Consider the following 16,704-nt stretch of genomic DNA (forward strand, 5'->3'; position numbering starts at 1 on the left):
GTGGGGTGCGAGCAGGACTGTGAGCACAGAAGCAAGGAGGAATTTAAAGTCCTTCACTTCCTGGAAAGAGCCCCTGACCTGTGGGGATGGGTGCCAAGGAAAGAAGTTACCCCATGAGGAAGAGAGATGGGGGCGCTGGGGACCAGGTGACCAGCTGGGAGGGTGGTGAGGATTCCTTCCCCTGAATCTCACGGACCCTACAGGCACCTTCAGGTTAATGATCACCTGCAGTAAGGCGAAAATGAGCACAGATCACCACCTCCAATCCCATGGCATGGGTACAAGGGAGGGGGCACAGTTTGATGGCAATGATGCAGGAATGATGAATGCAATTCCCCCTGGGTGCTGTCTCCAGGACCAGGGTGGGGGCACACCCTCCCATGCCTTCCCGGCTCCCATGGAACATAACTAATGGGAAATAGAGGCATGATGCTTTCCCACCTCATCCTGGGCTTATGCTGTCACATTTCCTTCTCCAGTTGGACAGGTGAAATATAAGGGATAATAAAATACGCCCAGGGAATACAGGAAGGTCAAAAGATGGCAGGGGAGAGTTCATTGCTTGGCCTCTCATGTTCACTGCAGTTGTGGACTGCGTGAAAGGAAACAGTCCCAAATTTGGTGAGGGGTCGTGGGGGGAGTCATACTGCCTGTATAATTTTGAAAAGGTTGTGTTGGTGGTGTCTGTAAAAAGATACCTCAGTGTATTAGTTTCCTAGGACTGCCATAACAAAGAACCACAAACTGGGTGGCTTAAAACAAGAGAAATTTATTGTCTTACAATTCTGGAAGCCGGAAATCTGAAATCAAAGATTGTGCTCCTGAAACCAGTAGGGGAGAATCCTCCCTTACCTCTTCCTAGCTTCTGGTGGTTTGCAGGCAATCAGCTATAGCACTTTGATCTCTGCCTCCATTGTCACGTGGCATTCTCCATTTATGTCTCTGTCTGTGTCTCTTCTCTCAAGAACATGAGCCTCATTGGATCAAAGCTCACCCTAATGATCTCATCTTGACTTGATTACACCTGCAAAAGCCCTATTCCCAAATATGATCACATTCACAGGTACTAGGAGGTTAGGACTTCAATAACTTCTAGGTGGGATATATTTCAACCCATAAAAGCATGTTAAGGTGCCTGTGCTGGAGCAGTGCAAGCTCATCACACACAAGCCCTGCCATCAAGGAACTCAGGGCCCCCTTGTGAGTTTTTCCTTCTGTGGAAGGCAGAAGACCAAAGGTATCAGACCAGGAAGCCACGGCCTAATTGATTTAGGCCATTGGTTTTCAAAGTGTAGTCCTGGACCAGCAACATCACCATCACTTGAAAACTTGTTAGAAATGCAAATTCTTGGGCCCTATCCCAGACTTGCTGAATCAGAAACTCTGGAGTGAGGTCCAGGAAACTGTTTTAACAAGCCCTCCAGGTGACTCTGATACAGGCTCAGGTTTGAGAACCACTGACCTAGGCCAACCTCCCACTGAATAGGTGGGAAAACTGGGCCCCCTAACCACAATCCTACCCTGGTTTACTGAGCACTTACTACATGCCAGGCAGGCCCTTGATGTGCATCACCTCTTGTGCTCACAACCACCGAATGCAATAGATACTGCTGCTAACCCTATTTTACAGAGAGCAGAGGCTTGGAGAGGAGAGTGAAGTACCAAAAATTAAAAGGTGGTAAAGGGATAAGAACAGATCTGGCCAGACCCCAGCTAAGGTCTGTTATTTTATCCATCCTGGATGGTCTCAACCTGGGCAGACTGGATTTTTGGGATCCCAGGAATTTGGGGGCTAGCTCTACCCCAGTAGAAATTATAATCTGTGGGAGACCAGCCAGTAAGAATGAGTCACAACCCAGGACACCCTCCCAGGCCTCGGCCTCTAGCCCTCTCTATTTAACCTTGTCCCTCCCATCCATCCTCACTCTGTGCTCATTGGCTAATCTCTTGCCTCTCTCCCCAACCCCACAAACTCCCTGAGGCAGCCGTGGGTCTATAATGCTCACAGTTGTATCACCCATGCCTGGCCCAGCACTTGATATCTAATAAGTCTTCAATAAAGTTTGTTCAATGAAAGAATACATTTCTGAAACTATTTCCACCATACTTTCTACATTTTAAAATATGTTAATGGCAATGTATATATCATCTGATTTGGTAACTGTACTACTAGCAATTTATTGCAAGGAATTCATCAGACATACATAATGATGTATAAATAAGGACGTTCACTGCAGTACTATTTACAATAGTGAAAATAACACATACACCAGAGCAGTGTGTGAATCTTAAGTGTCAAGTTCTCCAAGGGAATGTTTACCACAGGGCATTAGAAGAAAAAGACTGGTCACAAAACTATGATCCCAATTGTTTTTTAAGTACTACTCATACAGGTTGAGCAAGCCCAATCTAAAATGCTCCAGAATCTGAAACTTTCTGGGCACTGACAGGACAGATAGTTGAGATAGTGACACCTTTGCTTTCTGATGGTTCAAGGTACACAAACTTTGTTTCATGCACAAAAATATTTAAAATATTATATAAAATTATGTTTAGGCTATGTGTTTAAGGTGAAACATCAATGAATTTCATGCTTAGATTTGGGTCCCATCCCCAAGATATCTCATTATGTATATGCAAATATTCCAAAATCTGAAAAAGTCTGAAATCCAAAACACTTCTGGTCCCAGGAATTTCAGATAAGGGATACTCAACTTGTATCAGATAAGCCTGGCAGGACAGTCACTCAAATGTTAACAGTGGTGATCCTTCGGTAGTGACGTGGCCAGTGATTTTAATTTTCTTCTATATGCTTTTTTGATTCTTCCAAATTTTCTGCAATGACTAGGTGTCACTACAATAATGGGAAAAGGAATGGTTGAGGTTTTAAATGTACCCAACAAGCTAAGAAAAAAGGGAAAAAGCAGGGGTCCTAAGGTCTGAGGCATGTATCCTTGGTACCAGGAATCTTATAGACATCCCCTCATCTGACCACCTACTAACCTGCTACACTCTCTATTCCCATACTACAGATGGAAAAAAGCCAACTCAGACTCAGGGAGGTGAAGCAACTTGCCCCAGATCACACAACCAGTGATGCCGGGAACCAACCCCAGGTCTTTCTGGGTCCACAGCCCAGGTTCATTCCATCCTACTGCATGCACACATATATGCACACACTTGGAATGGGAATCTTTTTAAAAATACAAAGAACAGGGCCTCTAAACTGGCTAACTGGCCCTGTACATAACATATAGTGAGAAGGAGGCATGATTCTGCCTGTTGGTGTATCAGTGGACGTCTGTAGTTTCAAAGCATGCACACAGGGGTCCCCATGAGGCAGGCAGGGCAGGAACAATCTCTTCATCACCTTGCTGTAGACCAAACCGCACTGTCTCATCAAGAAGGGAAGTGAAGCCTGGCAAGGTTGTTGGATGAATGTGGCAGGCATGGCTTGGCAAACTGCTCACACCCTCCTCCCTCAGCCTTCCTTGGACTCCCCAGAGCCCCCATTCTCCCTTCCCCCAGAAATAGTGAAAACCAGGAGCCAGTGACGCCAATGAGACCAAAGAGGAAACTCTCAAGCAGAGAAATCAATTCACCTTGAAAGACAGCATGTAATTGAGACTGGAGGCGCCTGAGACGGGGCATAGGCTCCCCCAAGTTGACCTGAGTGGGCTGCTGGGGCAACTGGGGCTTCACCTGAGAATGGCAAACTCCGTTGGCCCCTCCCTCTTGCCTGAGCTCCCAGTTCCTAGAGAAAATAGCTCAAAGACAGCTTGCTGGAAGGAAAGAAGTGGATCACCTTTGATTTGGTTGTTAAAGAGGTAATACATACTTCAATTCTTTCAAAAGGTACAAAGGAGTAGCAGTAAAAAGTGTCCTTCCCACCCCTATTCCACATCCTCACCCACCCTTCCTGTCTGGTCTCCATCTCCTCCCAGGAGGTAAACACTCTGTCTAGCTTCTCTTAAGCCCTTCCAGAGAAGACTTGCATATGCAAATGAGAATCAAATTAAAAATCCACTTCCTCCCCTTCCTGTAATTGCAGACTATGTTGACCAATGGACCCAGCAGTCCCAGGCTTTCATCCTTGCTCAGTCACTCACTGTGCACCCTGGAGCCCATCAGTCAACCTCTCTGGGCCTGGCTTCTCTCATCTGTAAAATGGGGTAAACCCGCCCCCCAGGGTTGCTGTGTGGATGAATCTGGATGCAAAACTATATGAAGAATTCCAATGTTATTTTTTAAGTACTATAAATAAATACAGAAAAGGTCTGAGTCGCTGTGAGGAGGAAGTAGGTCAGTGGAGGTCAAGCCATCCTCAGATCCCCAAGGGTGTTGCAGCTCCCCCAGGAGAAGGGTGGCTGGCTCTTCTGAGAGACAGACAGAGGCCCCGGGCCTCACCCAGAGGCATGTCTTTGTCTTCTTGACCTGTAGATGGCATTTCTGACTCAGAGACCTGGGGCCTTGGTTTCTCTGTCACATGCTGGTCTTGGGGGCTACCCCTGTATCTCTGTCATAGTCTCCTGTCCCCATCTTAAGGTCAGATTTATATTAAGGGCCCCTTCCCACTCCTGGCTCAGGGAGCATCTTCACAGGCCTGGGCTGTCACTGACATTGGCCCAGCCAAACAATTGTCAATTAATTTCTCCAATTCTATCTGGGATTCAGGGCCTGGGAGAGGGAAACTGAGACAGACACAGAGAGGCAGGGGAGCCAGGCAGTACACAAGATGGCAGATTCCTTCACAAGGTCCACCATGAGCGAGGCCTGAAACAGTGCCCTCTAGTCATGGTCTAACACAGTAACTGCCATGTGAGTTGTATTTAACTCACGCCACTTTTGAGCCCAGAGATCGTGAAGCATATCTAACTCACACATCTCTTTACCTTGGGAGCCACCTGAACTATTTTTCAAGTTGTATATAACTCACGCAGAGAAAACAATAAAAAATAATAAATTTTTCATTAAATTAGAAAGGATCACTTTGTTTTGTAAGTTTTTATACTATTTTCATAGTAAAACACTACGGCCCCAAGGGGGAAAAAAAATTTTCTAGTGCAGCAGTCAATGTGCTAAACTAGAAGACATTCTACAAATGGCTCTTCAACTCCTTTTGGGTACAGGGCCCTGGGTGGGATCATTTGTCTGTCTTTCCATCCACCCATCTGTTTGTCTTTCCAAAACTGCCTGCTGAGGCCTAGCTAGAGACAAGCCCTATCCTTGGCACAAGGCCACATCCTAAGATGAATCAGATTGGGCCGGCTAGAGCCACCATGGGTGGAAGACAGAGGACGTACCAGGTGGAGGGCACAGCAAGGACCAGGGCTTGGGGGTGGGAAAATGCTGGGCCACGGCAGGCGCTGAGGTTGAGTGCAGGGTGGAGGCCTGAGCTCCCAGCAGGTGGACTGAAGGTCATGGGAAGGCAGGGAGAGGAGGGACAAACAGCAGGCTGTGGAGGGATGGGCAGAAGGAGGAAGCAGCAGAGAAAATGAGAGGGAGAGTGGGAGGCAGGGCCTCAGACTTGGTTCATGGGGAAGCCAGCTGGTGTCTGTGGGTCTGTCTGTCCCATGACCATTGGTTGATGGCACTCCTCCCCGCACCCGCTTTGGGATTCTGGCCAAGGGTTTGGATTGCCAGCGCTAGCCTCCCATCTACCTTGGGGCTCCCGGATCCCCACACCCACAGGACCCCCTTTGCCGAGCACCAAGGAAAAATGGTAAACCCATGGTGTCTGGAGTGAGACAAACTGGCTAGATGACCTTGGGGAAGTCACTTCACCTCTCTGGGCCTCAGTCCCCTACTCTGTCAAATAGGGCTACTGGAAGCACTCAACGTCGTAGGGTAGCTGGAGGGTTAGACCACAGGAAGGATCCAAAGCTTGGCCCAGCACCTGTGACAGCACCTGGCAAAAGGAGGAAGCTCCAGTTCTGGACACTTGATGGTCAGTGCGGTTTGTAGTTTCAAGGGGACTTTCCAACCCAACTCAGGGCCCAGAGCCCAGGTCCCCGGTGGCGGTGGCGGCATTTACAGGTCAGGGAAAAACCTGGGGAGGGGATGCGATGTCGGAAACGGTGTGGCCCTCAGCATGGGCGGCCTCTCATGTCCAAGTCCGTACCGTGCTGGGGGAAAGGAGGGAGAGTCGTCTGGCCAGGGTGGAGGAGAGGGGTGGGGGCAGAGGTCTACCTCCTCCTGCCCCCATCTCTATTGGGGGCGCAAGGGACCTGCGGGCGGGAGAGGGCGGGACAGGGCCGGCCTCTCTGGCCCTGCTGGGGGGTGGGGGGCGGGTCCCCCAGGAACTGCTCCTCCCGCCTGCCGCTGCTTTAAGAGGCTGCTCCGCGGCAGCAAGCGGGGCCGGTGCCACAGCCGGAACGAGCGGACCGAGCCGAGCGGGCAGGTGCACGGCTGCGGGACGGCAGCGGCATGACCGGCCACCACGGCTGGGGCTACGGCCAGGACGACGGTAGGCGCAGACCCCGGACCCAACTGGACTCGCCCCGACTCTCGCGCCAGCCGGTTTCCCCGATCCGCAAGCCCCCACCCGCCAGGCTGGACCGGGACTCCTCTCCCGTGAAGCCCCCAAAACCCGACCCAAGCCCTTGTGCCCCTGCGCCGGGCGCAAAGTCCACCCTGCGCCCGGGCTGGCCCGGCCGCCTGCGAGCGACCTACCAGCTGAGCGCGTCCTGACGCCTCCTCCGTGCAGCCCCTGACTGCCCTGCCCGCTGGGCCCCAGGCCCCGACACTCACGCACTCTGCCCGGGCGTGCGCGACGCGTGGAGGTGGCCCAGGGCAGCGGGGGGTTGGTCGCGGCGGAGCGCTGTGCGCGGGTGTCTGTGCGGGGAGCGCGCACGGCGTGTGTGCGGGGACCTCGGGGGAGCTGGGCTCCGCGTGGGCAAAGGCGCAGTGTCCCCGGGAGACAGTTTCCCCGCTGAAGTGTCCAAGCTGCCTTGTTGGCCGGTACGTGAAGGGAATGGGGTACCTGAGGGCGCAGGCATGTGTCTGGTTGTCTACACTGAGCAGGGTGTTTGAGCACATCGGGGTGTGAGGAGTGGGAGCCGGTGGCCCATACTATCCTCCTGTTCTGAGCAGGAAGATTGCTCCTCCATCCTGCCTCAGTTTCCTTAGGAGGAGAAGAGGCAGAAGGTGAGAGCCAGGTGGCTTGAGTGTGGGTCTGGGGCAGATCAGCTCCCTTTTGGGCCATTTCTTACCAAGCAGGGGTGGAGGTGTGGGGTAAGAGCTTCCCCAGTTCCCCGAGATGAACTATGACGACCGGAGATCCAGGCTGTCAGGAGGGAAACAGCACAGGGCAGGTGGGGGTGGGGAGGAGAGGAAGTGGTGGTGGGAAGAAACCCCCAGCCCCACTTCTCTGGTGAGAGGCAGTCACTCTGTGAGGGTGGGACGGTCCTGGACTAGTCTGGGGAGATAGAAAGTTGCAATGGACCAGAGGGAGTCAGGGAGGTGTGTGGCGTCTCTGGCCTCCTCTGGGACCCCAAGGAGAAAGGAGCATATTTTGGAAGGGAAACCCCAGATCTGGGCATGCAAGAGCTGGAAACATTCAGAAAAAGGCAACAGAGCCCAACAGAAATGGAGAAAGAGGCAGAGAAGGGGCAGGTTGAGAGAACCCGTGGGAGATCGTCTTTCCCTCAGTACCCACTCTTGGGTGCTTCCCCCAGAGTCAGAGTCCTCTGATTCCAGCCTTTCTTGCTAGTCCTGCCCACCAGCTGCAAGCATCCAGTGTCCCATAGGGCCTGCCCTGCCCCTCACCCAGCCAGACCAGGGCTTCCAGTCCAGGGGCAATGAGGCAGGGAAGGACAGAGGACAGAGGTGCCGACATGCGGCAGTGCTCACAGGGCTTCAAAAATAACCCAGCGGGGCCGGGCCACAATTCTGAGTCATCCATTGGGGACACAGCTCTGTCGGCACCTGCTGCTGTTTTCTCAGGAAAACTTAAGAAGCCAAAAAGGGGGAGAAGCACCAGCCGGCAGTAGCTCTAAAAATAGGCTGCATCTCAGGATGTTCCCCAGGGAGATGCTGAGCCTCTCGGCTGCAGATGGAGCCTCTGGGAGGCAGGTGGTGGGTGCCCGTGGGTGTGCATGCAGGTGTGTGTGTGTGTGTGTGTGTGTGCATGGGCATGTGTTTTGCTGTGGTCCCTTCCTGCAAACTTGGGTTTCCAATAGGGGGTGTTTCGTGTGAGGGTACATATGTGTATGCTAGATGTAGTCTGCAGGGCTGCACGTGTGTTTGTACACATGCGTGTTCTGGGCCTGGTGAGCCCAGGTCATTGTGCACATGTGCGTGCACATATGAGGATCTCTACAGACCTGTAGGCACATGCGTGGGGAGCGCACCTGGGGGCACTACATGCACATGCTGTGTATTTATATTAGTGAGCCTGTGTGCACACACATGTCTGAGTGGCCCTCGGTTCCCTCATCTATGAAATGGGGATCATGCTGGTTTCGACTTTACAGGATAGTTGTGAGAAGCAAGTATGTGTCACAGAGCCAAAGCTAGCCTCATATGAGTTTCTGCTATTATTGTCACAAACACTCATATTAAATTGCCTAAAGTGCAGGAAGAGGCGAGATACGTGATAGTCAGGTCAGAGACTTCAAACACCTAGCAGCCTCCCTGAACTAATGTTGGGATTAGGGGTTTGCAGGGACTCACTACTCACAACTGCCCCTGAGCCTGCAGCTGTGTTATGTTCCCTTCCATGCATGACCTCTCTGAGCCTCCTGTCTGCACTGGGAGGCGAGTTTTGGTGAAGCCATGTCACAGACAAGATAATGGAGGCTGAGAGGGGAAGTGTCAGAGCAGGGACTGGAACTCCAGGCTGTGCAGCTCCAAAGCAGGGGCTTACCTCTGAAAGGATGCCAAGGACACCGTCCACCCTGGGTGTCCTCAGCCTGCAGCCCAGAGATCCTTGCTGGCCTGAGTCCTTGCCCCCCTCCCCACCTGCAGGCCCCTCGAATTGGCACAAGCTGTATCCCATTGCCCAGGGAGACCGCCAATCACCTATCAATATCATATCAAGCCAGGCTGTGTACTCACCCAGCCTCCAGCCACTGGAGATTTCCTATGAGGCCTGCATGTCCCTCAGCATCACCAACAATGGCCACTCTGTCCAGGTAGACTTCAATGACAGCGATGACCGAACCGGTAAGTGGCCCCTGCCAAAGCCCAGTACCTGTCCCCTCTGGGTCCTAACCCTGTGTTAGGCAGATTCAGGAGGGGCAGCATGCTGTGGTCGGTAAGGAAGGCTCCACCTCTCACCAGCTCTAAAGCCTTGGGCTGAGCCTCAGTCTCCTTATGCATAAAATGGGAGCAATAAGACCTACTCTCTCGAGTCATAGAGAGGAAACATGAAAAAAAGAAGTGACGTTTGGAGTTCTGGCATATAGCAGATGTTCAAGAAATGCCAATTCCCTTCCTTCCCTTCCATTTAGTGTTTCAGATCAGGTTTGTTTTCACTCCCTGCCCCATCACTGACCTGCTTTGTGGCCTAAAGCCAAACCCTCCTCCCTGTGTGATCTGGCCAAGCCCAGCAGGGAGAGAGAAGGGAGCTAAAATTTCTTTGTGCCAGGTCCTTTGCTGAAGTCTCAGGTAGCTCATTTATTCCTCCGTAAGAACCCACCTCTCAGATGGGCCAGTGGAGTCTTGTGAGCTGGGGACTGCCGGAACAAGCCTCATCCAGCTCCAAAGATCTCACTCTCCAATTCACCCTTCATCCCAAGGTCCAACCATCTTGTGCCAGAAGGAAGCCAGTAGGAACTCGTAGAAGCTCCTTCTAAGACCTCTTTGCCCTGGGATTAGGGTCCAGGTTCTTTCACAATAAATTCCTAGGCAGAGGCCTCAGGAGTGCTGTTCAGGGAAGTGATTTTTGTCCTTATAACAAGGCCTACATGGGGGAAGACGGGGGAGGGTGGTGGTGGAGTGGGGTGAGGAGGGAACCTACTGGTTTCCTGTATAAGGAAGTGACTGGTTCTTTGCCCCTCTCTCTCCCCTCCCCACAAATACAATGAAAGCACTCAAGGAAACTTAATTTCAAATAGAAAATCAAAAGGCAGAGATGAAGGAAGCCAGACCTTTTACCAGGAGAGTGATCTTACTTGCTTAGTCCTGAGTTCCCTGGTAGGCTAGGAAAAAAAGAGAAAGAGGATCAGTTATAGTTCTTCCTGCAGAAGGGAGGGAGTCTAATAGATCCTCAGGAGAGAAACAAAGTATTTCCTGATACCGAAGTCTAAGAAAATCACCCAGAGCTTTGCAGAGGGAATATGGGGCTCTAGATGATCCTCGATGACAGTTTATAAAGGAGCTGTTTTATATGTCCTTTCTAACGGCCTACAAAGGGCAATGAGGGCTCAACTCAGATATTAGTAGCTCAGTGAAGGCCACTGGGGTGGGGGAAGGCCCAAGGGGTCATAACTTTGGATCACTGGGCTGGGGTCTCATGTTGAGGCCTGGCTGGAGCTCCCTCCCCTGTCCCCTGCCAGAATTCTCAGGCCTGGCCGGGCGCGGTGGCTCACGCCTGTAATCCTAGCACTCTGGGAGGCCGAGGCGGGTGGATTGCTCAAGGTCAGGAGTTCGAGACCAGCCTGAGCGAGACCCCGTCTCTACTAAAAATAGAAAGACATTATATGGACAACTAAAAATCTATATAGAAAAAATTAGCCGGGCATGGTGGCGCATGCCTGTAGTCCCAGCTACTCGGGAGGCTGAGGCAGTAGGATCGCTTAAGCCGAGGAGTCTGAGGTTGCTGTGAGCTAAGCTGATGCCACGGCACTCACTCTAGCCTGGGCAACAAAGTGAGACTCTGTCTCAACAAAAAAAAAAAAAAAAAAAGAATTCTCAGGCCTGAGGGTGCAGGGAGCCAGTGGAAAGAGGGGTGAGATGGTTGGGGCTCTGCCACTCACCCACTGTGGGTTGCTCTGGAGGTCAAATGGGTGGATGCCCGTGGAGTACCAAACACACAGTGAGCGCACAGCGGACGGCAGCACCCCATGGTCCGAACCGAGGGAGGAGGCTCAGGGAGCAGAGCTCAAGGGGTTAGGGAGGGAGTTCCCTCGGGAGACCACACTGTGGGGTCCTGGGTGGGGCATATTCAGAAGGTGGGCCCCACACAGACCTATCTCATCTGCTCCTGCCTCCAGGGGGATGGGACAGGCCAGCTGGAGCCCTGCCCACAGCCACCACCCACAGATTCCCTTTCTTGTCCCCTTAGTGTCCCCTGGGAGACAGGCCCTGCTTCTCAGATAAGGCAGGCCAGGAAGGAAGGGCTTCTGGACTATCCTGTCCTCGTCCTCTCAAAGGGCCACAGGGGCAAGGCCTTGGCCTGGTCACCTGGCATGGAGGGACCTAGTGGAACTCTGAGCCTGGGGCCGTCACCCGATCCAGGGGCTCACATTCAGGCCTGTCTGGGACTCCCTTCACTGCCAGATCCCTTTCAGCTGGAAATTCTATCAGTCTCGGGAGGCCTTGTGCGTGGCCCCAGCTCACCGGGTATCAAGGTGAGAAAGTCACAAAACCAGCACAAATGGGGCCCTCCAAAGAGGTCATTTGTGGGGGAGATAGCACTGGAGGCACCTGGGCCTGGCCGGGAAGGTGGGGACCCTCAGGAGCTGGCCTCCTCCTCTGGGGAAACACCAAGTTTAGAGGAGGTTCCATGTTCTAGGGAGGCAGCGCAGCCTGGGAATTAGGGGCTTGGGCTCCAGAAATAGGAGATATGGGTTTATACCCTAGCTCAGTGCCTTACTGTGTGACTTTGGGCAAATGCCTTGCCCTCTCTGTGCCTCAGCTTCCTCTTTTATAAAATACAGATAATAATAGGTTCTGCCCCTCATGGGCTATTATGAGGACTAAACAAAATAATCCTCTGAATCAGCTCTGGGTCAGGGTTCCAGACATGGGAAGCCTAATTGTTGGCAGTAATGGGGGCCTGGGAGGCAGGGTTCCAGCCTCCATGGGAGGGCAGGCAGGAGTGAGGAAGACAGCCAGATGGAGAGCTGTACACTGTCAGTCCCAGATCTCTCTGCCACCTGCAGGCTGTCAGGATTCTGCCCTGGCCCAGCTCAAGGGCTGAGGGAGCTGGTGGGGACTGATCCAAGCCCAGTCAGCCCAGTGAATTTTCCAAATCAAAAATGTATCCTCTTCCTGGACTACTGCCCTGGTCCTGGCACTGCCACCCACTGGGCTGTGTGAGTCCTCTCCCACCGATTGCCACACGCCCCACTTCTACCCACAGTGGTGACTGGGGGCCCCCTGGAAGGGCCCTACCGCCTCAAGCAGTTCCACTTCCACTGGGGCAAGAAGCACAACGCAGGTTCGGAGCACACAGTGGACGGCAAGTCCTTCCCCAGCGAGGTAAGGGCCTCCTCCACCTGAATCCTCTGCCACTTGGGGAAGGAGCATGCAGCTGGGTAGTCAGGGGCTGGGGGTGCCTAGGTGGGGCTCTGGAGAGGAGAGGAGAACACCCAGGACCTCTGGGAGAGGCCCCTTCCACCCACCCCCAGCACAGGGTCTTCCACCTAAACCCTGCCCACTGCTATCTTGGTCTTTGTGTCCAGAAGGAGTTTTCGAAGGGCCAATCCAGGACCACCACACCCTTGCTGACAACCACTCAAGGTTGAGCTTGGCATTCAAGGCCCTGCATGAACTAACCTTGCCTGGCCTCATCTTCTACCCAATCTCTTCCCACACAGAGCTGCGTGGGATGAATACCCTGTCCACGTCTGGCTCCTTCATACCTCCAAGTTTTGGCCTATGCTGTTCTCTCTGCCTGGAATGCCTTTCCCCAAAGCTGCCATCTGATAACCCCCTACTTATTCCCAGACTTAACTGCAGGCACAGCCTCCTCTGGGAGGTGTCACCCTGGATGGCCATTCTCTACTTCACAGCTAGTTCACTGGAAGGCAGGGCCTGAGCTAGATTCTCCTTTGAGTCCCCTGAGGCTCAGGAGAAGGTTGGGCCCAGAATGGGGCAGGTGCTACTGTGGCCTTCTGGGGCTTTCCTGGGCCCCCCAGGATCCCAAGCCTGGGAGGTTTCACAGTCTCCCCCTCCGGCAAAGAGGCCAGAAATCTGCCGGGAATGAGGGAAGTCTGGATCAGAGGTCCCATGGCCCTTTGGAGGTGCTAAGCACCGGGGTGCTGTTGCCCCTACAGCTGCACCTGGTTCACTGGAACGCCAAGAAGTACAGCACCTTCGGGGAGGCGGCCTCGGCACCTGACGGCCTAGCTGTGGTTGGCATCTTTTTGGAAGTGAGTGGTGGTTCCCCTGGGGCCCGGAGGGGCATGGGAGGCCTGGCCTGCCCCTAGTTCTGGAACACAGTGGGTTCTGGGCTCACATTGCCCTCTCCCTGACAGACGGGGGATGAGCACCCCAGCATGAACCGTCTGACGGACGCGCTCTACATGGTTCGGTTTAAGGTGAGACCAGGGGTCCATTCCTCTGGCCCAGAGCAGCAGCCTGATGGGGTGGGAGGAAGAGGCTGGATCACGGAGCAGGCCCATCCTCTCCCTCATTCTGGCAGCAAACCCTCGCTGAGCCCGGCGGTGGGGGGGTGGTAGTGGCCAGCACCCAAAGGACCCTGCACTTGACTCTTCGTCAGGGTCATGTGACCCGAGTGGTATAGGATTGAGAAGATGCTTGTCACATGAATGGTGGTATGACAAGCAGCATCACTGAGGGCAGCCAAAGGCAAGGGAGGGCGCATAGTGGCCAAAGAGCTCCGGGAACCGCGGTTTTTACATACAAGCAAACGGACGGAGAGGGCCCGGCTAGGCTGGGAGATGGCATCTTGGATCACAGACATTTGCCCATGATTTGCATCAATGGACCATGGAGAAACCTAAATCTTGCTGATAGAAATGGGTGGGGAAGCTGCAGGTCTGGTCCAGGTGGGAGGGATGCTGACTCCTGGGCTCCCCGACCCTGCCCCAGGGTACCAAGGCCCAGTTCAGCTGCTTCAACCCCAAGTGCCTCCTGCCCGCCAGCCGGCACTACTGGACCTACCCGGGCTCCCTGACGACTCCCCCGCTCAGTGAGAGTGTCACCTGGATTGTGCTCCGGGAGCCCATCCGCGTCTCTGAGAGGCAGGTGAGTCCTCCCAGAGCACCGCGTGGAGGCATGTGGCACCCAGGGCCCAACTCAGGCAGGGTGACTCTCTCAGCCAGCAGCCCACAGCCTGTGGTCCCGTATCAAGGCTCCCCCCTATCTTTTGCTAATAAACTTTTAGATTCTTGGTTGGGAGTTAGCTTGACTGTTAATCGTTAGGACCTAGACACAGGCTGGGAGAGGAGATCCCTGGATCTTGGGACCACCCCTATTCTGTTGGAATCTGAATGCTACATTTGCTAAGTCTTACCTAGAGAGGCTTAGAACCAGAACTGGGTGGAGCAGGGTCCAGGCTCAGAGGCCCTTAGTGAATAAGTAACTACAGCTGGGATCCCCAAGAGGTAAATGAGCAGGGGAGATTAGGGACAAGCCCTAGGGGCAAGAGGAGAAAGGAATACAGCTGGCTGGGTAGAGTATGCCAGATGATGCATCTGGGGTCACAGAGGACCACAGCACTCCCATTCTGCCCTGAACATCCCTTCTGCTTTCTCAAGATGGAGAAGTTCCGGAGCCTGCTTTTTACCTCGGAGGACGATGAGAGGATCCACATGGTGAATAACTTCCGGCCACCACAGCCACTGAAGGGCCGCGTGGTCAAGGCTTCCTTCCGGGCCTGAGCTGCCCACCTGCCCAGCTGGCCAGTAGGGCACCATCTTCCCAAGGGCTTCCATGTCAGCAGACACCAAACCATCTGAGGCTCCTGCCTGGGGGGTGCTGTGGACCCCTCTTCAACCAGCTTGCTCCTTGGCCACCCTGGAGGCTCCTTGATGGGACCCTAGAGTCTGGGGAACCCTTCAGCTGCCCAGGGAACAGGAAGGACAGGAGCTGAGCAGGGTCCAAGCCTGGGGCTGCCTCTGCTCTCCAAGACCCAAAGGCCCCTGGGAACCTCCTCTTGTCTTCCCCACTGGCAGTGGCAGCAGCCCCACCCTAAGCTCACACTGTGATGGATGAGACCGAGCTCCCTGGGGCAGGCAGCTGGCACTGCCAGAAAGACTCAAGCAATAATTAGAGGTGGGCAGAGCTGCCCTCTCGGCATTACCTCTTCTGCAGGCCTCTGCCATGTGCACACCTCACTGCCAGGCCATTAAAATCAGCACCCAGCCTGCTGGAGGTGGCATGGCCTTCTCCCTCCAGCCACCTGCTGCCACAGGCAGGCCCTGGCTACACCTTATGTAGTATCTCCCCTTGTCCCCACCCAGCCACCAAAGCCACCTACATAACAATCCATCCATGTTTAATTAATAAATTCATGCAACAAATACCGATCAAGTGTCTGTGCTGTGTGGAGGACTGTTCTAGGCTTTGGGGAGCCACAGTGCTGAGTCAAGCGCAGTTATGTTGGGAGGAATGTGGGTACCGAGCAGGTGAGAGTTATACAAAGGACAGGGCAGGGGCTATGGGAGCAGAGGAAAGGGGTAGCCTATCTCATTTGGTGAAAAAATGAAATTCCAGCCAGTATTCCAAAGCAGAGAGAAGAGAACAGCTTGTGTGAGGCAGAGGGAAAGGCAGGTGTGCAGGCTCAGAGGTGAGGGGGAGCCAGTGCGGTTGCGGGGCTCAAAAGGATCGGTGGGGCTAGAGCCCTAGGGGAGGGCCTGGGACTCTCTCCTCAGGCTAACAGGGAGCCATTGAGGGTTTGTCATAGAGGAGGGGCAGGACCGGGCGTGCAAATGGGGAAGATCCCTATGGATAGGCAGGCAGGAGTGGCAGCAGGGAGGAAGTGGTGGCCAGTGTCCAGCACGGAGGGGACATGGTGGTGGAGGGGGGATCAGGGGCTGCATGAGAGAGATTTAGGAGGTGGAGCCCAGAAGACAGCATTTAGCTGTCTGTGAGAGAGAGAGGAGCCCAGGACATGTTCCTGGGCAAAGAGTGGGGCCTCCAGGTGGACTGGGAACCATGGGGAGGAGGTGAAGTGTTGGACTCACAGGATTTATGGGGCCCTGGAAGAAAAATTTAAGGAGGCATGAATCCTCAGGCCCTGACCCTGCACATGCATGAGCCCAGGAGTAGGTGCCTCCTTAAATCTGCACCCTAAGCACCTATCTTGCTTCATCCTAGTCCCAGCCCAAGTCCAGAGAGCTCCCAAAGGCAAGTTCACAGCTGGGTTTTTTGATTGTGATCAAGGTAAGACATGGGCAGGTGCAGGTGGCAGACAGTGAGGAGATTGAGGAGTGGGGGGAGGTGAGAAACTGGGACCTCAAATGTACAAATGGTTGTAAGAGGGTAGAAAAGGACAGAGGTGTCTGAACACCCTTGGGAAGGAGGCTGAGCTGCAGAGCCGGGTGGGGTTGGTGGAGTGTGTCCCCTGCTCACTTTGGCCTCAGCCTCTGTCGTCGTCACTATATCAGAAGGGCACTCCCAGGGTACAGGGTACTTCTGGGCCTTAGACCTCTAGCTCTGAGCTCAGAGAAAGGGCGGAAGGGAGAGGCTCGCTCTGTTGACCCTCCTCTACTCCCATGCTCAGGGCAAACCTGTCCCCAGAGTGGGCAGGGGTAGAGGGACAGGAGGACCAGGCCAGACACAGTTTCACCCCTGGGGGCACACTAGACATGACCGAGGGGCCATTTCCTCCCTCCACGTTTCAGAGTGTGT

At 53.9% G+C, this 16,704-nt stretch overlaps 1 protein-coding gene across 3 annotated transcripts; it reads left to right on the top strand.

The window, feature by feature from the left end:
* Positions 1–6,353: 6,353 nt before the first annotated feature.
* Positions 6,354–15,374, top strand: CA7 (carbonic anhydrase 7). Of its 3 annotated transcripts, none has more exons than XM_069456440.1 (7): positions 6,354–6,466; positions 8,968–9,165; positions 12,248–12,366; positions 13,164–13,259; positions 13,365–13,427; positions 13,942–14,097; positions 14,610–15,374. In XM_069456440.1, the coding sequence occupies exons 1-7, from the start codon at positions 6,427–6,429 to the stop codon at positions 14,730–14,732; spliced, it is 795 nt and encodes a 264-aa protein (XP_069312541.1). In that variant the 5' UTR covers positions 6,354–6,426; the 3' UTR covers positions 14,733–15,374. The 3 variants fall into 3 exon arrangements, with proteins under 3 accessions (XP_069312541.1, XP_069312542.1, XP_069312543.1); XM_069456441.1 differs by lacking the exon at positions 6,354–6,466 and adding an exon at positions 6,784–7,146; XM_069456442.1 differs by lacking the exon at positions 6,354–6,466 and adding an exon at positions 6,784–6,960.
* The last annotated feature ends 1,330 nt before the right edge of the window (positions 15,375–16,704 follow it).

Source organism: Eulemur rufifrons, chromosome 23 (assembly GCF_041146395.1).
Source record: "Eulemur rufifrons isolate Redbay chromosome 23, OSU_ERuf_1, whole genome shotgun sequence".
Classification (NCBI taxonomy): Eukaryota; Metazoa; Chordata; class Mammalia; order Primates; family Lemuridae; genus Eulemur; species Eulemur rufifrons.

Coding starts and splice junctions, on each gene's coding strand:
- CA7 (XM_069456440.1), top strand. CDS start 6,427: ATGACCGGCCACCACGGCTGGGGCTACGGCCAGGACGACG. Junction 12,367..13,163: donor GCAAGTCCTTCCCCAGCGAG/GTAAGGGCCTCC, acceptor TTGCCCCTACAG/CTGCACCTGGTTCACTGGAA. Junction 13,260..13,364: donor TGGTTGGCATCTTTTTGGAA/GTGAGTGGTGGT, acceptor TCTCCCTGACAG/ACGGGGGATGAGCACCCCAG.